Below are 24,721 nucleotides of genomic sequence, written 5' to 3'. Positions count from 1 at the left end.
TATAATTACAGAATCAAAACAAATCTGTTGACTAGATGTAAGTGTATGCTGTAAGGGCATGAGCTTAAAATGTACCCCTAAGGTCAATAATATTTCTGCAAGTAGATCTTAAATCTTTGTCTTTAACATCTGGGATAAGTTACACCACGTGATGTGAACTGGTAAATGTCACCTTGTCAGAACTGTAAGTCAGAGAAGCCCTGTATTGATTTCACTGTTTAAGAATTTACGGCATGGGTTACTTGCAGACTGTCTCAATTGGCCCAATATTGCCACGCCTTACTTTTATTATTGCTTGTGATGTGTCTGTTTTACTGCTGCTTTATATGAATTCCAATCATAACTACTTCAGGTCAGCTTCATTATGGAGTTAAACATTAGGCCTATTGGTGAAACAATTTCATGTCCTGTTCTTTCCCCACTATTTTTACCATTCCACTGTCAGAGCTCCTGCCTAATAAGAGGTAAAATCTGTAGGCCTCCAAGCCTAGTGCTACTTTCTTTAACTGGGATGCTTCTGTTCTGTGGCACAGCAGGGGGACACATCGGGCTGGTTGGTGGGCGCCTGAGTTCTAGTGACCTCACTGTCACTGGTTGGTTACGTGACCCAAGTAAGCCATTTAACCACCTAGGTAGTTTTCTCACTTATAAACGGGGGTAGGAATGGTAACACACTGTTAGGATTATTTTCGGTATCAAAGGGGCTAATCTTTTGGTGAAAGAGAAATGGTGGAATCGGGACAACTTTGGTGAGGACCAGTTGTCCTGAAGTGGAGGGGGGCGGGGCTGGATGGGGGTGACAGTGAGACTTGTGAAAATGGGGATAGGGCAGGTGAGGGGAGTGGTATTTGGGCTTGTTCAGGCCATACATTGGAATCAGAGAGGTGGGCACAGGGCTTTTGGAGTAGTTCTCAGGCACACTCAGAAACGCCTGCAAACCTAAGATGCCTTCAGAAACAATGCTCGGAAGCATGGTTTTCTGAATAGTAAGCCAATTTTCAAAACTTACTGAGCCTTGACAACTTTGTGGCTGTGGCCCAGTAATTTTGATCTGTTACTTGCCCAACCTTGCTCACGATGTCTGTGCTTATGACTCATAGAATGTTTCTGCTAAAGGGGCAGCAATTTGGTAGATTAATACTCTAAAAAAAAAAATCTGTTTCACCTGCCCCCTGAAGCAAGTAAAATGGGTGGCTAAATATAAATAAAAAAATTATTGTTATCTAGTATTTGCTAATTATCGTAAAGGATACAAAGAAGAAAGTCTCTCTTTAATGAAGTTAGTAGATGGAAGAGACACTAAGCTTATAAAAATGGGTTCAGTGCTTAATGTTTCCCAGTAGATGAGAAAAGACATAACAATCTGTCATTTACTCTTGGCATTAAGAGAAAAATGAATCCATTCAGCTAACATTTACTAAGTCTTTCTCCATGCCAGACACTTGGCCATTTCCTAAGGGACAGAATGGAATCAGGTGCTCTTCCTGTTTACAGGGACCCTAGAGACCAGTCCGGGAGACAAGTGGAAGCAAGATGCTGTGATAGCAGCAGGTGTGGCATGATCGGAAAGGCAAGGTGTCGCCCATTGTACCCAGATGAGGGTGCACAGAGAGGTTGCAACTCTCAACTTGGTGCTTCTGAAACTTCATACGTATTTCAGTCACCTGGCGATCATGCTAAAATGCAGGTGGTGACTAGGAAGATTGAGGGTGGAACTGCAGATGAGTAGCCAGGATTTAGAAGAGAAGCATGAGCTGACTTCGCATTCACTGGGCGGAAATAGGGGACTGGATGGCAAGGAGGCCTTCTCGGTCACGAGGATGAGGGCATCAGCCAGAGAATGGAGTGAAGCAGCCTGGAGAGAAGCAACTGTGTCTCGGGGCATCGAGACACAGTTGGGGACATGGCGTAAGGGAGAAGTTGGCAGGAATCAGCTCTAGGACTGTCGTTTTATGCATTTAAAATTAAATGTTAATTAAGAATCTTGATAGTGGCTCACGCCTGTAATCCTAGCACTCTGGGAGGCTGAGGCGGGAGGATCATTCAAGGTCAGGAGTTCAAAAGCAGCCTGAGCAAGAGCGAGACCCCGTCCTTACTAAAAAATAGAAAGAAATTAATTGGCCAACTAAAAAAATATACAGAAAAATTTAGCCGGAATGGGCATTTATTGAAACCTTAAAATCTGTACCCCCATAATATGCCGAAATAAAAAAAAAAAGAAGAAAAGAAAAAAATAAATAAAAATACACACACACACATAAAAAATTAGCCCAGCATGATGGGGGATGCCTGTAGTCCCAGTTACTCGGGAGACTGAGGCAGGAGGATTGCTTGAGTCCACAAGTTTGAGGTTGCTGTGTGCTAGCCATGGCACTCTAGTCTGGGCAACAGAGTGAGACTCTGTCTCAAAAAAAAAAAAAAAAAAATTAAGAGGCTTGAAAATAAGATCACCATCCTGTAGATGATGGGGAATACCAAATTTTAGATGTGGTTCCGACCTTAATTTTCATGTTCAGGAAACCGACGTGATGCAGTTGGAAGGGCTGGAAGGACAGGACTTCTGGAGGCTAATACAGTTGTTCAGGCAAGATACAGGGGCGTAAATAAGGATTAGTAGGACTTGGATTGAGAGGAAGAAGAACTCTTTGTAAAGAAATAACGTGCCCAGTGAAGTTGAATAGCACATGGTATGCCTTGGTGTGGGAAAACTTAGGATGTTCGGGGCAGAGTGTACATTGATACCAAAAGGCAGTACAGGCCTAGGGCTGGAGCTAGGGGGCGGAGAGCCTTAGTGTGGTGATTTCAAATGCCAGACCTAAGGAGCTTTAACTCTTTTTTATATATATATATGTTTTTTGAAAGACAGGGTCTTGCTGTCACCCAAGCTAGAGTGCAGTGGCCCGATCATAGCTCACCGTAACCTCGAACTCCTGGGCCCAAATTATCCTCCCACCTTAGGCCTCTGAGTAGGTGGGACTACGAGCATGTACCACCACACGTGGCTGATTTTTAAAAACTTTTTGTAAAAGTGAGGTCTCCGAGGCTGGTCTCGAACTCCTGCCCCCAAGCAATCTTCCAGCCTCAGCCTCCCAAAGTACTGGGATTACTGGCGTGAGCCACCATGCCTAGTCCCTTTTTCTCTATTACGATGAAATTTTTATAAGTGAAATCGCTGGGACAAACCCATACGAGCATTGCTTTCCAGCAACATCACTCGACTCACTATTGTGTCCGTCATCGTTTGTGACAATATTATTTTCATCAAAAGGCTTTTCTCAATTCTTGATATTCTTTAATTATGTGACACTAGTAGCATCATTGAGGGACCTGATGCTAGATTATATGAGGATATGGTAAGAAAAGATGATTGCAGTATTTTGAGGCTGGGAAAAAGAAAAGACATGGAGCTACACTTAGCATCAGTAGGTAGAAGGGCAGCAGTCCAAGTCGAAACACTCAAGAAGGAACTTAAAACTTGAGTGGCATTGGAATTCAGAAGGAAGAAGCAGCCACAAGTGAGAATGTGGGATTCATCTGTGTGGTTAAAGTAAATAAAATAGCCTCTCCAAGAGAATGAATGTGAGGAATTGTGAGCCAAAGGATTGGAACTTGGCAAATGCCCCCTGTTTGCCAGGGTGGCAGGTGTGAGCATGAGGATTGTGTGGGTCAGAGGATAGGAGGGAAGCGTGTATAATTCACTGATCAGTGGAAACATTTTTGCTGCAAGAAAGAATTAGAAATCTAAAGACTATTTAAGTTTGGCAAAATAAACTGTGGGGGAGTAAAGAGGAAAAGATGAGATGAAAAAAGAACATTAATATAGCACCACCTGGTGGTGGAATTAGGCAATTTTCAAATGAAAATTTTTTTTTATCGAATTGAATGTTTCTTCCTGATTTGGTGGTTTTGACATTTTTCACCTATTTATTTTTTATATGGTAGCCTAATTTTGTATATAGACTGATTTTTTTAAATTATTTTTGATCAACAGTGTGTGGGGAGTCATATAAATTTGTTGATTGATTGCAGCTTTGCTTCGAGCTTCTTCCTCACATGATTTTCCTGATCTCTCTTCTCACTTGAGAGATTTGTGAGTTAATCATTTTAGGTTACAGGGCTACATCCACACGTCTCATATCCTAATTGCCTCCTCGTCTCTGCTCTTTTGCCTCTCAATTATCAAAAATAAACAAGTCTGTGTGAAGCTTTTGTCTTTCATCTGTAGTTAAATGATTCTGAATATTAATTTTGCATTTTGACACCAGTGTTAGTGCAAAAGTTTGGGTTCACAAGCTTAAAGAAAGTGCCAGCTTTCAAGATGAATAGCAATGGAAACTTTTTTTTTTTTTTTTTTAACCCCCAAGGAAAACCTGCATCCTTGAAAACTGCACAACAGCCGTCCTGGGTGAATTTACCTAGACCACTTCCTAAATCCAAAGCCTCTTTGAAAAGTCCTGCTCTGCGGAGGACAGGAAGCACCCCCTCAATTGGCAGCACCCACAGCGACCTGAGCGCTTACAGCAATACTTGTAAGTCGGCTTTATGTCAAGCTCTGGGGGTTGTTGAAACAGCAGGTAGAAGAAAAACTAATGCTGTACAAAGAATGAGTGGAATTTTTCTTCTGCGAATTTGGGAAAATATATGCATACTGCTTCCTTGGAATTGCTCTGAAAATTGGACAGGAAAAACAAGTTCTCTGAAAAACATTATCTTTTGATGAGGGTGCTGCGAAACACTAAAATAATCATGTGTCAAAGGTGTATTTTTGCACGAAGGATTCTAAAGTGCACCGTTTGAAGTAATGGTGTTTTGGGGCTTGTTTAAGGAAAGAATAGCAACCTAGGAGATACGTTACCCAACTAGAATCAGACAAAAAGATGACTTCAGTTTCATTTACTTGATAAAAGACTATCTCTTACAGATATATGTTTGTAATGTTGCACTTTGGATGCTAGATTCAGCGAAAAATGACTAATATATTATAACTTCAAGCTGATTTCTAAAAACTTTAAACTCAGTAGAATTTTTTTTTTTTTTTTGAGACAGACCCTCACTTCTGTTGCCCGGGCTAGAGTGCCGTGGCATCAGCTTAGCTCACAGCAACCTCAAACTCCTGGGCTTAAGCAATCCTCCTGCCTCAGCCTCCCGAGTAGCTGGGACTATAGGCATGCGCCACCATGCCTGGCTAATTTTTTTATATATATATTTTTTTAGTTAGCCAATTTCTTTCTATTCATAGTAGAGATGGGGCCTCGCTCTTGCTCAGGCTGGTCTCGAACTCCTGACCTTGAGCAGTCCACCCACCTTGGCCTCCCAGAGTGCTAGGATTACAGTGTGAGCCACCGTGCCCGGCCTCAGTGGAATATTTTTTTAAAGGTTTCAGTTAATGTGAATTCTGTTTTGTAGGTATAATAAAATGAGTTAACTGAGCTACCCATTTCATTCAAAAGCTGTATTTGGTCTTAGTACTTATATTCTCATTTCTTTCCTGTATTTCCCCACAAAATAATCCACAAATCCATGAATTCAAGTAATTTTGGAGCACCTGCTGGGCACAGACACCATGCTAAGTGCAGTGAGGGACCAGGACAGGAAGGAAATGGTCCTTACTCTAGAAAGGGGGGGGGGTGAGGAGAAAGGAGATATTCACATGGATGATACCAGATCAAACAAGATACAAGGGTGTGGAGGGTAGCAGAGAATTGATCTCTCTGCTTCAAGGACAGACCAATTTCTTCTTTTTGGTGAGGGGGGATGGGGACCAAGTGGAATAATGGTCACTGGACCCTCTGGAGTAGTAGTATAGGGTCACCAAACCTTATTGCATTTTTTTTTCTTCTCTTAAATAACTTCTCTTGATTTTATATATGAAGTGATTAAAGCTCAGAGATGTTGTCACTGGTTCCAAAGTCACACAGCATGCATGTGACAGAATTGGGAATGTGTGCGTGGAGGGGGATAAGGCTTTGAATTCATGACTGAATTAGTGAGTGCGTCTCCAAAGGGTCCCTTAGCAGCGGTCGCTGGTCTCCTGTGGCAGTTAGTGGCTGCATGCTGGTACTTCAGGAGTTGTTGAAAAACTAAACAGGGTTGCTGTCTGCTTATTGTTTGGATTTTGAAGTTGTGGCACGAAAGCAGGAGGGGTTTGCATGCGACAGATTTCTCTGTGAATTTGAAAGAGAAATTCACACTTGCGTTATTTTAAGATCATTCCACCCTGGCGCCCTCCATTATGCAACTCGATTTTGAAAAACAAACAGCCAAAACAGAGTCCCAACGTGCTCTGGAAGGACTGCCATAGCGATGGCATTTGTGTCACTCAAGGCAGACACTCTGTAAGTGCCACAGATGCACATTTTCCTTCGACAGCCATGTCGACTTGGCCAGCGATTCAGGACCGTGTCTGACACTCCTAAGGAGGTTGTAAAATGCTTTTGTCCATTCCTTTTTGTCTTTCAACAAAAGGGTTTAGCATACACCCACAGAGCCCGTCTAGTGGCGAGATGTCCCCGTTGCAGATGAAGCATTCAAATCAATGAGTCCCTTTCTTTGTTTGATTTGCTAGCTGGTTTAATCTGTTTTCTGTAGTGCCTTGGAGCTTCCAGATTTTTTTCTCCCCCCTCCATTCTAATTCACTATGAGCAAGCATGAGGGATATGAGTGTGAACATGGCTGCAGTTTTTCCTGCCTGAGCTGGCTCTGATCCTTTTAAATGACTATACCAGGAGGATTTCGCAGTTGCACAGAAACTGATATTTCTTCGAAAATCTTTATCAATTCTACACTCACCCCACCGGCTGGTTCAGAGAGCCACTATGATGCTACCTTATTGACACTGCTTGTCGTGGGATCCTACAGCCTGTGTATAATTCCTTTGTTAGCCACGTTTACTGGGAAAAAAAGTAGGTCGTCGATTTCTGGTTTGATTCTTTTCTTTGTAAAGCATGCTTAAATTCTTACTCAATAAATTGCTTTAGGATCTACTGATTGCTATTTTTTTTTTTTTTTTTGTAACTTGTAATTTGTGTTAGGTGTATTTCTTGGGCATATTTATGTGTGTTTAACATGTGACTGCTTCTGTATAGAGCTGATCTTATTGTATATTTTATGTTTTGAGACATTTAAAATTCAGCAGCATTGTCAACGTTCTTAGCACATGAAATCATCCTTTTATCAAAGACTATTTGATGGTTTAATTTCTGATTTAATAACTGGTAGCTTTTGTGTGTGTAGCTTTTAGTTGTGTGAGTGTAGAAAGATGTTTTCCTCAAATTAAAATTGAAGGATCACATCTTTTGTTTTCCTCAATTATAAACAAAAATATTAAAAATATACTTTTTAAAAGACTACCTGGAATGTGAAAAAAACCATTTTGAGGTGAAATTTTTTCTGTTTCTGATAACAAAATACCATGTTAGGAAATAACTCAATCTTTTGATCAGTCAGTGTTTTCATTCATAATGCCTTAAGCATTTTGAACCCTTTTAAGGAATTTTGCTTTCTTGCTTTGTCTGCTGGTTTCTTTGTGACATTGTTAGTGGCATCATTTAAGAACTTCCTGACAGCATAGTGTGTTATAAAATTAGCATCTGGTTCTCTGTACTTTGGGATCCTATAGAAATAACATTGCCAAGTTTGAAAATGCCAGAATCAAGATATATAAGGCAATAAATTTTTCTTAGCTAGGAGTTTTAGCAGATTCTTTGTGTGTGTGCTTTTAAGCATAAAAAATTTCGAAGTTACGATACTGATTTCCTTTGGGATACTAGTGTAAAACATTCATTGCATGGTAGTTTCTTTACCAAATGTGCTGTTGTATAGAAGATAAGCTCTTGTAGACTCAGATACCTGACATCCAGTTTTTAAAATCGTTAGAGTTATTGGATAAACATAAACGTTACATTCATTGTAGTTCCCCAATAGAATGGAAGCTTTGAGGATTATTATGCAATTCAGAAGGTCGTCTCAGGAGAGTGTTTGATTTTGCCACGTTAGCAGGAATATGAAGTCAAAAGACTTCGGTCACCTTCCACTTTGGCCACAAAAACATGTTTATTTTTGAGAGACAGATGGCGAGGGGAAATGTAAGAGATGCAAACCAAAGCTGTTTGCACTCTCTGCGAAATAGGAGAACAGAGGGAGACTAAAGAAAGAAACAGAGCATTCTTTTCCTCCACCTTTTGTGGCCAGCCCTGGCCGAGAAGGTGCAATGCATTAAAAAGGTCACTCCACTCAGGACTCATCCTGGTTTTCTTACTAGCTTGTGTGAAGTCAATGTTTCTCTGCTCTTAGCCTCAGTCTTGTTATCTGATCGGTGAGGGGGGAGGACTAGATGGATCTTCAAAATCATTGCAGCAACGACTGGCTCTGACTTTTTTTTTTTTTCCTTCACTGTAATAGGATGGTGCCTAATCATTTGGAAGGGAGGGTGTTTTGAGTTGTTCAAGCAATTAACCTGATAGAAGGATGAATCTTACTCTGTTATTTTTTGGTTTCTCAGAGCAGGAATGGCAAATGAGTATTGTCTCACCTGCCAACACTGGTTAGTTGACAAGCATAACCTGCAGTACAGTGTTAACCCTTTCTCAGGCTGCTTCCAGGTTCAGAGGGAAAGATTTTCATTTGACTAGTGATGAGTGCTGGGTGATGAGGGATGGGTGAGGCGGAGAAGAGAGACAGGCAGTGTATACTGCTGGCTCTACATTACAAAACGTGTTAGTGCTTCCATACTTCTGAATGGCCTATCTAATAAGAAAATATACTCTATCCTGACCACTATTAGTTTTGTTCTCATTCTTTCTCTTTTAATGTTTCGCAGGTATATGTGAGACATTCTTATTATTACAGAGTTGACCGCTTCTACTTTTGAAATTTGAAAGCTTAGACAGACGTCGGTAGCTCTTTGGTTTTAAGCCAGGTGGGCGGACAGTCTGGCACAGTGAGGAGTGTTAAACTGATTCACAAAGAAACTCAGGAAGCGAACAGAATGTTGGCTCTGTGTGTATATACATGATGTAATAAACAAAAAAATAATTTTAACTAGACGCTAGAACGTATGACATGTTTGCAAATACAAGCGTGGAACAATGAGAGTAGCCCTTTTCTAATAGGAAAATCGTTTCTGCTGCTGCTTGGACTTTGCTGAGAATATCTCTTCTTGTTCCTTTTAGACTCAAATCATCTCTCTTTTATTTCACTTGAACCACATTTTGGCCATGGGGAAATGAAAAGAAGGATGCCAGAGAATCTATTCTGGCATAATTGTAATCTCTGGACAGCTAGGTCCAGAGATGACAACATAACAGGGACAGTTTTAAACCACATTAGTTATTGAAGCTGGCTGAGACCTAGGTGACCACATGTGGAATTGTCCATCTTGACTCTGCAGACCAGTTGTCACTCAGTGGTCATGTCACTGAGTGGTCATGCAGCACTGTGTTTAGGATGATTCTAGTGATGTAGCTGGCCTCAATGGGACTGGGTACCACAGTCAGTTAGTGACACATACATACTGTCTATTTCCATACCCGACATTCAGATCCACTCACCACACATAGGTGAGGTGACACCAGGGGCCAAGATAAGACCAGAACTTGGATATTGTAGATGCCATTCCATTATGGGAAAGTATTACTCATCTTAGTACGTTGGAACTGTTGCCACTGGAGACTTCATCATTTGGCCATAACTCTGGATGGGGGAGGATTTGGTCATCATCAGGATGCCCAACCATTTGCCATGATAGGAACTGAGACAGAGGGCGAGAGAAATACTTTAAGGGGATCGTGGCTCATGGTGATGTGCATCCTTCAAGTCAGAGTTTACTAGAATGCCCTGGGCTGGCCTCGAGTAGTGTGTTTCAGGAATTGACAGATACTTGCTGGTCATAAAAGTATGTTCAGCTTAGCACAGTTTGTGCCTAGTGTTAATGAGATGGAAAACATGTATCATAGATGATCATAGAGTGCAGGGATATATATCATGTATATATATATTTCTCACGTGAATATGTATAAAAATAGAAATGTGTTTTTTTATTTGTTTTTGTTTTTGTTTTTTTTTTGAGATGGGGTCTTTGTTGCCCAGGCTAGAGTGAGTGCCGTGGCATCAGCCTAGCTCATAGCAACTTCAAACTCCTGGGCTCAAACGATCCTCCTGCCTCAGCCTCCCGAGTAGCTGGGACTACAGGCATGCGCCACCATGCCCGGCTAATTTTTTCTCTATATATTAGTTGGGCAATTAATTTCTTTCTATTTATAGTAGAGACGGGGTCTCACTCTTGCTCAGGCTGGTTTCGAACTCCTGACCTCAAGCAATCCACCCGCCTGGGCCTCCCAGATTGCTAGGATTACAGGCGCGAGCCACCGCGCCCAGCCAGAAATGATTTTTATGTTTAAAAATACTTGTGTGTTTGTACCTGAGTCAAATACGGACATTTTCTTTGCAATGTGGATCTTTGAGTCCGTATTGCGTGTTAGGAAGTTGATGTTGGGTCTGGTGCTGAATCTAGTGTTGTATTATAAGTCTGAAGAGTGGCAGTGAGACAGTTGGTTTCCAGCATGGCACCTCCTGTTCTTTTCACTGAATTCTTTGTAAATTGGAGGGCTGTGTGTCTAAAGCTGTGTGTTTAAAGAAAAGTGTGAATTTAGATTCATATGACTTTATGTTAGTTTGTTAATTGAACTCAACCTAATTTTTCAATATATGAGTAAGTGACTTATTTACTGTCGGACATAATAAATTGCTTCAAGAAAAGTAAGATTGCGATAATACATGGCTAAGACTTTGTAATAATATTTGCTTCCTTTATTGGATTTGATTCAGCAAAAGCTGAAATGCTAGTTGAAACTGAATAGTCATTTTATATGAAAATCTAAAGAATACGCCTATGAAATTTGGGTTCTGTTATTTTAAGACCATAAAGTCATTTCCCATCCATTCTTTAAAAAGTTATGTTGAGTTTTACAGTAATATCTTTGGTATTGTCATTCCCGCTAGCTTCCTTTGGAAAAACCACGTCCCTTGGTTCTGGAAGGTGAGAATTAGGAAGAAGGAAGGGTAGGAAATTGACAGAAGCTTGTCAGCAGGCGGGAAGGCTTCTGTGTTGATTTGACCTATTATTATTAATGTTATCTGGGCACAAGGAGAATTAACAGATGGCTCATTGTACAGGGTCTGGATGTGGATCAGGGGAGAATAATAGCATGCCTTCATAAGGTTTGAATGTGACATGTATAGCTAGTGAAAAATTTCTAGCTATCTTCGTGTGTGTGTGTGTGTGTGTGTGTATATATATATATATATATTTTTTTTTTTTTTGAGATAGTGTCTCACTCTGTTGCCTGGGTTAGAGTGCTGTGGCGTCAGCCTAGCTCACAGCAACCTCAAACTCCTGGGCTCAAGCGATCCTCCTGCCTCAGCCTTCCAGAGTAGCCAGGACTACAGGCATGCGCCACCGTGCCTGGCTAATTTTTTCTATATATTTTTAGTTGGCCAATTAATTTCTATTTTTAGTAGAGACGGGGTCTCACTCTTGCTCAGGCTGGTTTTGAACTCCTGACCTTCAGCGATCCGCCCGCCTCGGCCTCCCAGAGTGCTAGGATTACAGGCGTGAGCCACCATGCCCGGCCACGTTTATAACGTGTTTGTAAACAATGTAGGCATCTTACCCTTCGCTAAAAGTGTGAGGCGAGAAAAGGGTTCAGAGTTGGTAATAAGTAAATTTATGATTCTAAGTATTTAAAAATAGAATAATATTGGATGCTTAGACTTGGGTGTTGAAGATAATTTAGAAACAAACAGTTAAAATATCCGGCCTAAGGTGGTGGAGGGCAAATTTTCACACATACTATTAAAAGATGATTTTTATTATTTAAGTGAGATTCCCTTTTATGCTTTCACTTTGGGGCTAGGCACTTTGGTTCCAGGTGTCCAGCTCCTTGCGGCAGCAGCTGGGGATTTGAACTAGATCTCGTCCTTGCATCTACCGAGGAGTTTGTACATTATTGCTCTTGCACCATTAACCAGCTGGCTGCCTGCACTCTGCCTTATCCTCACGACAAAGGATGCTCTTCCTAGCTGCACCTTGGGCATATTTATTACCTAGAATGAATGGTCATATAATTTATTTCCCAACTTTTATCTGGCATGAAAGCTGAACCTGGACAAGATGCATAAACTTGGACTGTGCCAGGCACACGAGGATGTGTGGTCATCCTCATTCTAGGGTGTACTTTGCATCTCTACACGCACAAACTGCCTATCATGAACCTTGGTATTCCCAATACTCAGTAATGACTGGCATGTTCTACATGCTTAGTGAGCACTTGTTGATTCAAGGGGGATGGAATAAATGTGGGACATTGATACTGTTTTTATTTATAAACTACACGCCTCTGTTTTATTACAGCTGGTAATGCTGCTATCATCAAGTATGAGGAGAAACCTCCCAAGCCAGCATTTCAGAATGGTTCCTCAGGATCCTTTTATTTGAAGCCTTTGGTACCCAGAGCTCATGTGCACTTGCTAAAGACTCCTTCAAAAGGTATGGTCCTCATTGTGGATGGAAGAGGGAGGGCAAGAATTTGAAAGTCCTTGCCTTGTAGGAAGTTAAATTTTGACAGTTAAGTTTATGGTATATTTAATAATTATTTATAAAAAGTACATCGAGTAAGGAGATATATAATACATTTTTTTACAATGAGGAATTTGTTCTGAAAGTGGGTAGGTTCCATAGTTAAAACTTGTTCGCATATAAATCAGCAGGTTGGAGAAAGGTAGAAGGTGAAAATAACAAAACTTCTAGAGTTAAATTATTCTGAGATAGTGCTCTAGAGCAGGCGTCCTCAAACTATGGCCTGAGGGCCACATGTGGGCCACCTTGCACATTTATCCGGACCTCCAGGTGTTTTTGCCATCGCTGCCTGTCCTGCTTAGCAGCCAACTTGTCCCGGGCCCTCAGTGCGCACTCTCCAATGGTCTGAGGGACAGTGAACTGGCCCCCTGTTTAAAAAGTTTGAGGACCCCTGTTCTAGAGTAGTGAGATGGAAAGGAGTGGAAATGCATCAATTTACCTCCCAGAGTAGACGTTTCACGTTTATTACTATACTTGTGTCTTCATGTCTTTGGTCCAAGATCTTGTTCTTTTTTTCCTCTATTTTTTTTTTTAATGTTCTTTATCTCTCTTGCTTTTTTGTATCACTTATTTTGCAATGGCCATGGCTATCAAGAATAACTTTGAGGTTTACAAAAATATGCAGTATATACTTAACATGCAATGCTTTGATGCAGTTTATCACAGTGAGCTTGAAACACGTCAGAAGTTTTGTGCTTAGTGAATTGAAAGATTGATTAACCTGGAGAATAATTGTGATTGAGAAACTTGACCTATAAAATGAGATTCATAGTTAGAGAATTTGAGAAACACAGAAACATACCAAGAGTCTTCCTTAATTCCATCAACCACTATTTGCTGTTGCATTTCCTTTCAATTTTTTTTTCTTCTGCATATATATATATACATACTTGATTTTGTTTTTGTTTCAACAAAGCTTGGAGCATACACTCTTCTGTATCTTGCTTTTGAATAATTTAGTACTATGTCACAAGAGCTGCTTCATTTTTAATGGCTATATAACAGTCACTGTTGCCCAATTCTGTGGTTGTCCAGTTTAGTTTATAGTGGACAACTTCTGACTTTTATCGTCATACATAACAGTCAGATGAACATCTTTGAGCATCATTGTTCATTGCTGTACATTCTAAATACTTCCTTGGGATATCCCCGAAAGAGGAATTACTGGGTTAAACTGTGTGAACTTCTTTGAATTGTTAGTATATATTACTAAGTAACTTTCTTAAAAAGGTGTTACTCTCTCACAGTGGTACAAGAGTATCTGTTTGCTCTGCAGCTGCCTCAATATCTGTGTGTGTGTGTGTGTGTGTGTGTGTGTGTAGGGAAGGGGGAGGGAGTGGGGTGTGTATGTGCTAATTTGAGGCTAATTACCTGGTGAATGCACATCAATGCTATTTTCTTTGTATTGAATTGAAGAGACAATAGGCTTAAACACTATGGGTGGGATTCTCCAATGTTCCAGCAGGATCTCATTTGTCAAGGGTCTTAAACAAATTTGAGGCGTCAACTGAAATCTTGCTGGGTTAATATCAGGCTGCAAAACTGGTTGTCACTGATAATGATAAAAGTCCCATAATTCATACAATAGTAACTGAAAATGAACACTGTTGAACTTTGCTACTAAAGTAACTTTCAGAGAATGAGAACTTAGAGATGCCACTGATAACTTGATAGAACAGGGAACTCCAGTATTCTCAAACGCCTCACTATTGAATTTTTAAGTTGTTTGTGTCACAAAGGTTTTAACTTGCGTGGGAATCAGTGCATTCCATTTACAACAGCCACATATTTTAAGAGATTATCATCTGTGTAAAATTTCACAGATAAAATGATATAGCAGCTCTTTTAATGAGTAATCTACAGATGATTATGCCTAGAAATGACACCAAGTAGAGGGACTTGTAGTTTTCTCCTAGTGACTTATAGCACTGTGCCTATTCCCACTCCTGGTTGTATTTTATATTGCATCAGTTTGGAGAAAAAGCTTGGATTTTTCTTCATAGCTGAACATTAATTGGCAGTTTCAGAAGGCACACGCTAGTGGCTGTCTTTAACTCTGGAAACTGGCTCTGTCAGCAGTGGAGTAGCATCTTGTACTGAGAAAATATGTGACTTCAGGACTTGTTGAAATTTGAACCTCAGCTATTCTTGACCAAAAAAAAAAAAAAAAAAAAAAAATACTGTGGCATGTCCTATTTAAACTGATCATATTCAATTTGTGACTGAATTCGTATCAATCTTAAACTATCATTTTGATGTTATTTGAAATATCATCTTAATACTTAAAACATAATGTTATAAAAGTTTATTATATATCAGTGGTATTTCCTGCCTGGAACCTAAAATGTAGAGATTAACTAATTGATTTTGAAAATCAAACAACTCTTATTTACAAAATGATTTGTTTTTGTGTGATATTTCAAATATATATGTATATTTACATGTTTTTTTTTTTTTTTATATCTTAGGTCCTTCGAGAAAAACTCTATTTACAGCTCTTAATGTGGGTGAGTGACCACTTTAAATATGGATGGAGAAAAATAATCTTCTTGAAAATTCATATTATTAAAAGTATTTAAATTGGTTTACAGTGATTTTTTTTTTTTTTTTTTTTTTTTTTTTTTTTACTGGCATGCTTATGAATAGAATTTCAGGTTTGAGGTGTAAATGTAACTGTTTATGACGAGCCAGTGGAGCATTAAAATATGGTGAGCAGGATCGGCCATCTGATGCTTAAAAGGACATTTTATTAATGACAGATAATTGTTTTTTTAAAGAAAATGATTTTGCTAATGTGGTCTAAATGAAATGGAAAATAAAGTTTTCCTAAGATAAATGCTATTTTTAAATTGGACAGTCTTTAATTGCTAAGCAGTCTCAAGATGTGGTTTTAGCACCTTTTAACAGTTCAGTGCCTTGTAATTTTTTGTTCTTTTTTATGCTTTTTTGGGATATAACATCTCTCCATAAGACAGCCTGCAGCCTCAAGTATCTGAACCACAAATTGAGGATCAAAAATACTGCGTTTCAAGAGGCAATAAAAGATTTCACAAATATTTAATATATTCACTACAATTCCTAGTGATATATATTACTTATTATATATATATATACACACACCCACACACATAATTACCTAGTAATATATATTACTTCATATATAGCTGGTCAGTTCCCCAGGGCACTGGCTGCATTCTCTTACTTCCTGGGCAGTGATAATACAGTTATGTGGCTTCTAAATCCATTGCTAATTAGAACAGCAAATCGGGAGAAGGGAAAGTACAGGCATATCTCGTTTTATTGTGCTTTGCAGATGTATTTTTTTTTTTTTTTTTTTACAAATCGAAGGTCTGTGGCAATAAGCAAAATCTGCGATAAGCATATCTATTGTGTCGTTTTCCAGCAGCATGTGCTCACTTTGTGTGTCCATGTGACATTTGGTAATTGTCAGAGTGTTTCATACTTCATCGTTATCATTATTGGTTATGGTGATCTATTATCAGCGATCTTTGTTGTTAATGTTATTTTGGGGTGCCATGGACGGTGAACCTCATCAATAAATGTTGTTTGTGTTCTGACTGTCCTGTGCCCCGTCTCTCAAGTCTTCCTGTTCCCCGAGACTCGGCTGTATTGACATTAGGCCAATTAATAATTCTGCAATGGCCTCTCAGTGTTCCAGTGAAAGCATGAGTTGCATATGTCTCTCACTTTAAACCAAAAGCTAGGAATGATTAAGCCTAGTGAGGAAGGCATGTTGAAAGCCAGTATAGACTGAAAGCTAGGCCCCTTGCACCAGTCAGCCAAGTTAGGAATGCCAAATTCTTGAAGGAAATGAAAAGTCCTATTCTAGTAAACACATGAATGATAAGAAAGCAAAACAGCCTTGCTGCTGCTGATAGGGAGGAAGTTTGAGTGGTCTGGATAGAAGATCAAACCAGCCACAGCATTCCCTTAAGCCAAAGCCATTCAGAGCAAGGCCCTAAGTCTGTTTAATTCTATGAAGACTGAGAGAGCTCGAGGAAGCCGCAGAGGAAAAGTTTGAAGCTGGCAAAAGTTGGTTCATGAGGTTTAAGGAAGGAAGCCAGAGTCATAACATAAAAGTCCACAGTGAAGCAGCGAGTTATCCAGAAGCTCCAGCTAAGATAATTTTGAGGAAGGTGGCTACACTAAACAACCATTCCTCAGTGCAGAGGAAACAGCCTTCTTTTGGAAGAGATAATATCTCAGACTTTCCTAGCCAGAGAAGTACAGTCGGTGCCTGGCTTCAAAGCTTGAGAGGATAGGCTGACTCTCTTAGTTTAACCTTTAACCAGTTGTTTTAAAGATATTCTGCCATCTCATAAAACAGGGAAGAAGAATAGAAAGAGAATGAACTTTTAAGGCATAGGATGTTGGTTTAAATCTCAGTCCTGCCATTTTCTATTTGTGTCCTGACCTTGGGCTATTTTCTAAGTGTTTCTCCAAGTCTCATATTTCTCATTTGGAAATACAGGAATACCTGAAGAATAATTCCCAGTATGAGAATAATTTTGACACTATAGAATTGTTGCGTAAAAGGTTCTCAAATAGTAGCTACTTCTGCTGCTAGGGATGATGATGATGATGATGATGATGATGGTGGTGATGATCCTTTATATTGTTTTTAGAATGCTAGTGGCATATTTTTGGAGTTCTTATCCAGGAAGTTGAGTTATTTTAAATCCCGAAAGCAAGCAGGGAAGGACCACCAAAACTCAAGAACCATCACCATGGGGTCTAGCTCTTATAATTTATTTAAGGGTTATAATGCTACCAGATTCTAGTCGAGATTGCCTCTAAATAAAAATTGGCTCACTGTTGACAAGGAAGATGCCACACATGCCACAGCGCTATTATTACCTTGGTTCTACGGCACATGAAAGTTGTTTGGGATACCAGAGGCATTGGAGTTGGGTTTATGCAGTTCCCAGATTGTTTTTCGCAAGATCATCACTCTCAGATGCTGTGGTGTCTGCCTTGGAAAGTGTAAAATGCTCTGCTCTTTCTGTACCAATTTAGTAAAGATGGCACAGGAGAAATAGGGTGGCTCTCTCTGTCTCTTTTCCAAGTGCCAGGAAATGGCTGTGATGAGGGGGTTGTGATGTCGCCCGCATTTCCTCCAGTGACAGGAGAGAGGAGGCCGTCGTTCATTGTTGCTTTTCCTGTCATACTTAAAAAGCAGATGCTGTTGTGACATGGGATAAATTTTCAAAATGGTGGTGGTGGGGGCGATTGGATCACTTAGTAAATCTTGTTGGGACAATGGCCGCCTATTTAGCAGGAGCCAGATCTCTTTCTCAAGTACCGCATACAAATGTGTTGCAGATAAATTAGTTTTAAACACAAAAATTGAAATAATTAAAGCCCTAAGAATACAGACTTAGAGAGAAGGTCTTTCCAGGAGCACTGGCATAATAGAAGAGATCAATAATTAAGGCAACAAAGCTGTAAGCTTCCCCTTTGTCAGTAACGTTGTAAACGGTATTAATAAGCAAAGAACAAACTAGGACAACAACTTCTTATAGAGCTCCTTCAAATTGGCAAGATAAAGACAACTGTACGATAGAAGTTAAAAGGACATGAAACCCCAGAAATCTACGGATTCGATGCTATCCCTACCAAAAGCCCAATGTTATTTTTTACAGAAATACAAAAAACAATCCTAACATTTATATGGGACCACAAAAGACCCTGAATAGCCAAAATAATCTTGGGAAAGCACAAAACTAGAAGCATCACAATTATTTCAAAATATATTACAAGGCTATAGTAAATGAACAGTATGATACTGGCACAGAGATGGACATATAGACCAATGGAATATAATAGCCCGGAAATAATTCCGTGCACATACAGTCAGCTTAACCTTTGACAAGGGTTCCAAGAATTCACCATAAGGAAGAGGATAGCCTCTTCACAGACGGTCCTGGGAGAACCAGATATCCAAAAGCAAAGGAATGAAATCAGACCCTTGACTCACACCACACACACAAATCAACTCAAGATGGATTAAAGACTTAAACATAAGACCTGAAACTGTAAACTTTCCAGGAGAAAACGTGGGGGAACACTTCATGACGTTGTTCTTGGTGATGATTTCTTGGTATGACACCAAAAGTACAGGCAACAAAATCAAAAATAGATAAGTAGGAGTATATCAAACTTAAAATCTCCTGCAGAGAAAACACAACCTGCAGAATGTGAGAAAATACTTGCAAATTGTACATCTCATAAGGACTGAAATCAGGATCTTGGGGAGATATTTGCACTCCGATGTTCATTGCAACCTTCACTATAGCCGGGAAGTGGGAACAACCTAAATGCCCATGAATAGATAATGAGGGGTATAGAAAATCCGATGTTTGCATAGCATGGAATATTATTCAGCCTTAAAAAAGAATGAGGTCCTGCTGTGTGCAACAACATGGGTAGACCGGGAGGACATTATGCTAAGTGAAGTAAGCTAGTCACAGGACAGACATGGAATGATTCCACTTACACGAGGTATCTCAAATAGTGAAAATCTTAGAATGAGAGAGTAGAGTAGCGGTTGCCGGGAATGGAGGGTAGGTGTCAGGAAATGGGAAGTTGTTGTTCAGTGGGATATAAAGTTCCAGTTGTGAAAGATGAAAAAGTTGGAGAGATGTGTTACCCAACATTATACCTCTAGTTAACAATATGGTAGTGTTCAGGTAAAATTTTATCGAGAGGGTTGAGGGTTCTTAACACAATTAAAAAAAAAAAAAAACTAAACACAAAAGAAAAATAAGTGGAAAGATAGAAAAAGAAAACAAAAAAAGAAACATGATATGGAGGGCTAAGAAACACATGAAAAAAATTACCAAATACTAACTAATATAAGGTACTATCAGTTCTTGCCTCATTTTCAATCGTCTCACCTGGAGTTGGAGAGTAACAAGCAGGTGCTTGTCCGTAGTGCGGATTGAGCATAAATGACAACACCAGTGGCGTGTGGCAGAGGCCTTCTACCTGGGAACTCCATTTGTCAGAATTGATTCTAGAAAAATCCTTATCAGATGTATAATTTGCCAGTGTTTTCCCGCATTCCGAGGGTTGTCTTTTCATGCTATTGTTTCCTTTTCTCTGAAGATTTACTTACTTATTGCTTTTCAGAATTGTCTAAAGTGGGGAAAAATTGGAAACATGCATATCTTATGGATGTTTAAATGATATTTATTGGACATTTTAATGACATTTTTGAGGTCATTAAAATAACAACATAGAGGGTTATTTAATCCCATAGAACGATTAAGTGTGACATTTTTAAGTTTAAGTTTATTAAGCTTAAATTAAGTTTAAAAAGTAGTTGTGAAGTAGTATGATATACAGGTAATTTAAATTTTTAAAAATTCTACAGTGAATATGGGGTTTTTTTAACAACAAACACTGTACATGAATTAAAAGCACTACTGCTTTTAAGTTAAGTTGTTTTTGTTGTTGTTTTGGTAGACCAAAGAAATAAAAGGCATTGTCACTGTTCTTGGAGAGTTTATAATCTTATGGGTGGGTGGAGGTTGAACCATTTTTTTCCTAATTGTTCTGTGTGAATTGTTTGATAATTATATCTTCCTAGATATAGAGGATGTCGTGGAAAAATAGGGCCTTGAGTTGCATGTTCTACAATTGGCATAGAGAATTGAACTTACTATATTAAAGATCATGAAGAATAAAGTGAAAAATGTTGTCATTAATGTTTGTGTTAGGGAAAACCAGGAGATGAAAGTTAAGATTAATATTCTGTATTGCGCTAAGGGAGCTTGGTTGGATAGAAATGTTTGCCTCTCTGAAACAAGCCAGTTGGTTTAAATTTTAATCTTCCTGACTCTTTATGATCATTACAACAAATAGGTCAGTCCTAGTTTGAATGCACTTCCTAACATCTAAACACCCCCACAGAGCACATGCTATCAGGTCTAGAATCATAGCATCATTGTTTTCTTTAAAATCAGTGATTTGAAAAAAAAAAAACGACAAACATTTCTACACAGACTGCAGTAGACTTCTATTGTTCGAATATACTCTGATATTACAAGATACTGACCTGCCAGACACCTATCGTCGTCATCTTTTGTTGTTTAAGCCTTATTATAGACCCTCTACAGTCTTTCAATTGTTTTTGGTCAGTGTCATTAATGGAAACTCACCATATTTTGTAGGCTTTCTAAAACTATTCTAGTATTTAAACTTCTTTAACTGGCTTTATCATCTTTGTTTTAAAAAATAGGAAAATGGGGCTGCATGCAGTGGCTCACACCTGTAATTCTAGCACTCTGGGAGCCTGAGGTGGGGAGGATTGGTAGAGGCCAGGAGTTTGAGACCAGCCTGAGCAAAAGAATGAGACCCCATCACTACTAAAAATTGGAAAATTAGCTGGGCATGGTGGCGTGAGCTTGTACTTCCAGCTACTTGGGAGGCTGAGGCAGGAGGATTGCTTGAGCTGAGGAGTTCAAGGCTGCAGTGAGCTATGACACCACTGTGCTGTAGTCTAGGTGACACAGAAAGAACCTGTCTCAAAAAAAAAATGCAGAAATATTTAACAAGGAAAATTAAAAATCATGCCTACTCTACACCTCAGAGTATTGCTGACATTTTGGTATATTTGCTTCAATATTCTTTATCCTTTTTGTTTAAAGTTGAGATCCTAAATTGAATAAAATTTTAAATCATACTTTTTCCCCACTTGATGTCCAATACAGGCTTTGCTGTACTTCATAAAGGTTCATCATATACCTAAATTTTATAATGTAAACTGCTTCATCTTAGGCACCAAAATTTCCTTATTTTTTTTCCCTTCTGTCCTTGGTGATCCTTTTCATCTCTTAAATCAAATTAAGACTTTACAAAGACTGACACTTTGTTATATTTTGGTATTTCTCCCATATGTAGTATAATTTCTGAAAATACAGGGTATAAGTGGTAGCTGCTACTCCAGTAAAACTTTTTTGAACCAATGTTTAATCTTTGCTCCTCCTAGGAGCATATATATTATAAAATAATTTCAACCTTAAAATACTTGTTTATACAGTTATACAAGTATAAGTATATAAGTGTGGGTTTTTTTTTTTTTTTTTTTTTTTTTTTTTTTTTTTAAGTGTGTAAAAGAATGCCTGGAACAGTAGATTGTTAAGTGTAGACTATTTTAATGGCTTGGCAAACCAGCTCCTTTGCTTTGGCACACTTGTGCCAGGTGGCCACCAGGGGGCAGACTATGTATGGGAAGGAGTTGAAACCCAACTCGGACTATCTTGTGTCTAAGCAAACCATTCCACGTTTGTGTGTGCCATTCCCCGTGCCAACAAGAACTACTTTAGACTTTTCCTTCTAACTGGTACTGTCTTATATTCCTGTAGCTGCTTGTTCTGCTGTTAGAAAAAAATAATTAGCAACATTTACTTTTCATATATGTGGTATAGCTTAATATAATTCAATTAAAAATGCTAATGAATTTGATTAATTGGTGACTTGATTACTAACTTCTTCCTTTAGGCAGTCTAGGCTAAAGGACTTCCCTTTTAACAGGGATAATTTAGAGTTTATTACTACTTGGCTAACACCAAACACGACAACAAACCAAAACCCTCCTATATGGAGTTGTGGCATGTCTATTTTTAATACCAATGTTTGACTCTATTCTTTTTTTTCCTTTTTGTCCAGGGAGGTACAGATTGATTAGACTCTATTCTCCTATATATAAGTTTAAGGTTGACTGGGTATCTTGGTTTTTACAAGGTTTTGAGGGTGGAGCAAGGTCTTGGCATGTTTTTATTATTCAGAATCTGGTAGAGAAAGGTGTTTGGGTTTGGTTTTTTCTTTTAATAAACTGATAATGGAAAAAGGCAACACTTAAACGTAGCTTTTCTTGACATTCCTTGATCATTTGTGCTTCAGTTGTCGTGGCATAATATATTTATTTAGATTTGTTGTTTGTGAACAGGTTGTATTGCTTGGCAGGTGATAGGGTCTATATCTCTCTTGTTGGCAGCCTCTGAAATGGCAGGTTGGGGGCTTAAGTGACTCTTATCCTGACCCTCTCCTTCCCTCTTCGTATCCTAAATGCTCTGTAGAATTTCTAAAAGAATAGCTGCTTCCTGCCCATTTTAGTAGCATTTAATAGGGTTATTTACGCTTAGCAATTTCTGCATTTATTTCTGGAACTTGCGGAACTCCTATCTCACATCTGGCAGAGAAATTGCATTAACCTTTTATTTACCTATTTGCGCGGTCCTCGGCCCATGGAATTAACGTTGAACTGTTAACATTTTGACAATCTCTTATTAAGGTATTAGAACATTTTATTAACCCTTCGCACTCGCTTGCTTTTTTCTCGATTCCTTCATTCCACTCGGGATTTAATTTTTTAAATACCCCAGATTTTACAAAGCGTGGCAGTAGAATAAAAAACTGGAGTTTCTTTTCATACAAACTTACTTATTTGGATTTTTTTTTATATTTCATATTATTGATGCATTCAAAGAGTAATTTTAATCTCTATGATTTTTGCCAACCGGTGTCGAGCCACACTCGACATCGGAGTGCAAAGGGTTAAAGATAGTCGTTGGGAACATTTGTTGCTTGAAGTCTTTCTTTTTTTAAAATTTTATTCAAGGTATCAGGTTTATATGCAAAACATGTGATTGACAATGCTCATGTTAGTAATGTGAATATAAGTAATTAAAAATTTTTAAATCAGGACACAGTTTAATGGAATCTTTAGGTTTTTTTTTTTTTTTTCCTAATGACTAAATTAACATCGGGCACTCCAAGTGGTTAATTTCCCTTCATGATCTTACGAGTCTTACAGGCTCTGTGACATTATTGGTTGTGACATAAAACCCCGGAGACCACCCACCCTCCCCTCCCTGCACCTCCTCTGATGAAAACCATAACATAAGCATGTACATCGTGATGTAATTCGGAGGCTGCTCCCTTCTGGATTTGCTAAGGGGAGACTTTATTCATTCGCAGGAGGAGAGCATTGTTTTGGCAACATCTGGGAGCAAGAAAGGAAGCCAGAAACACTTGGATAGCTCTGGGTTGCTTTTTTTTTTTTTTTTCCTCTCCTTTTTGCGCGTCTGTTGGTGGAATGACATTTGCTCCGTAGGCATGTTTCCTCTTGCTGTGATTCTTGGCCTGGGAGAGCCCTGAGTTTAAAAAGACAGTATGTGATGGTCCGTGGCGGCTGCCTCTTCTGTGAAATCTTCCCACCTGCTTTGAAGACATGTTGTTGTCTCCCAAATTCTCCCTATCCACCATTCACGTGCGGCTGACTGCCAAAGGACTGCTCCGGAAACTTCGACTCCCTTCGGGGTTTAGGAAGAGCACTGTTATTTTCCACGCAGGTTTGTCTTGCACAGGGCTCTCTGTGCAGGGTTGCACGTAGTGGGGTGGGGGCACCTTGATTAACTTGCAGGCGTTTATCAGATTTTCCTAAGGAGGCAGATAATTAGGGGAAAATCACTCTCTAATGAGAGAAGTGAGCTTCATTTGTAAAAGCCTAAGCAGTTTTCTGTTGTGTTTGAGCGCTTGAGTGCATGACACTTTATTGTGTGCAAGCAGGCTGTGTTCTGCTGTGTTGATGGACTTGTCGCCTGGGTGCTGCCTGGCTCTGTGCTCTGTCACTAAGCAAATCTGTGAAAAAGCAACACCTGTCAAATGGCACTTCAGATGATTTTGGAGAGAGGACTTAGGTAAATTAAGGAAAAAAAGACTGCTCTTTCCCTTCCAAAAGGAGATGAGAGGGTTTCTCTGGTTTTTCATGACGTGGTTTCTCACCGAGATTTTGACAGGTTACGTTAATAAGATTTCTCTCACTTCCGAAATAAGACGTCTCCTAATGGTTGTGGAAGGGTAGTAAGTGGATCACGAACTTAGTTTTCTGATCTTCATAGTGAAAATGTTTGCGATTACAAAATGCTTCCCTTGATGTTTATGCTTCTATATCTGCTTTCTGTTTGCTTTCTCTGTGCCCAAGAGGGAAATAGATTGAGGATGTATTTTCAGGTGTGTGCAGACCTGCCTGCCCCCCTCCCCCTTGTAGGGGATTCGGTA

The 24,721-nt window shown here is 39.2% G+C and overlaps 1 protein-coding gene across 5 annotated transcripts in view; it reads left to right on the top strand.

The window, feature by feature from the left end:
• Positions 1-24,721, top strand: part of MTUS1 (microtubule associated scaffold protein 1) — a 98,677-nt gene that overhangs the window by 29,540 nt on the left and 44,416 nt on the right. For 2 of the 5 annotated variants that reach the window (XM_075997107.1, XM_012785010.3), the window contains 3 exons: positions 4,365-4,529; positions 12,410-12,544; positions 15,103-15,141. In XM_075997107.1, the coding sequence (XP_075853222.1) occupies positions 4,365-4,529; positions 12,410-12,544; positions 15,103-15,141 (339 nt within the window). Of the gene's footprint in view, positions 1-4,364; positions 4,530-6,696; positions 6,903-12,409; positions 12,545-15,102; positions 15,142-23,525; positions 24,013-24,721 lie in introns of those variants that run through there. The other 3 variants (XM_012785011.3, XM_075997108.1, XM_012785013.3) reach the window with 3 other exon arrangements.

This window comes from Microcebus murinus, chromosome 24 (genome assembly GCF_040939455.1).
Source record: "Microcebus murinus isolate Inina chromosome 24, M.murinus_Inina_mat1.0, whole genome shotgun sequence".
NCBI lineage: Eukaryota > Metazoa > Chordata > Mammalia > Primates > Cheirogaleidae > Microcebus > Microcebus murinus.
This window is presented reverse-complemented; position numbering and strand designations above follow the sequence as displayed.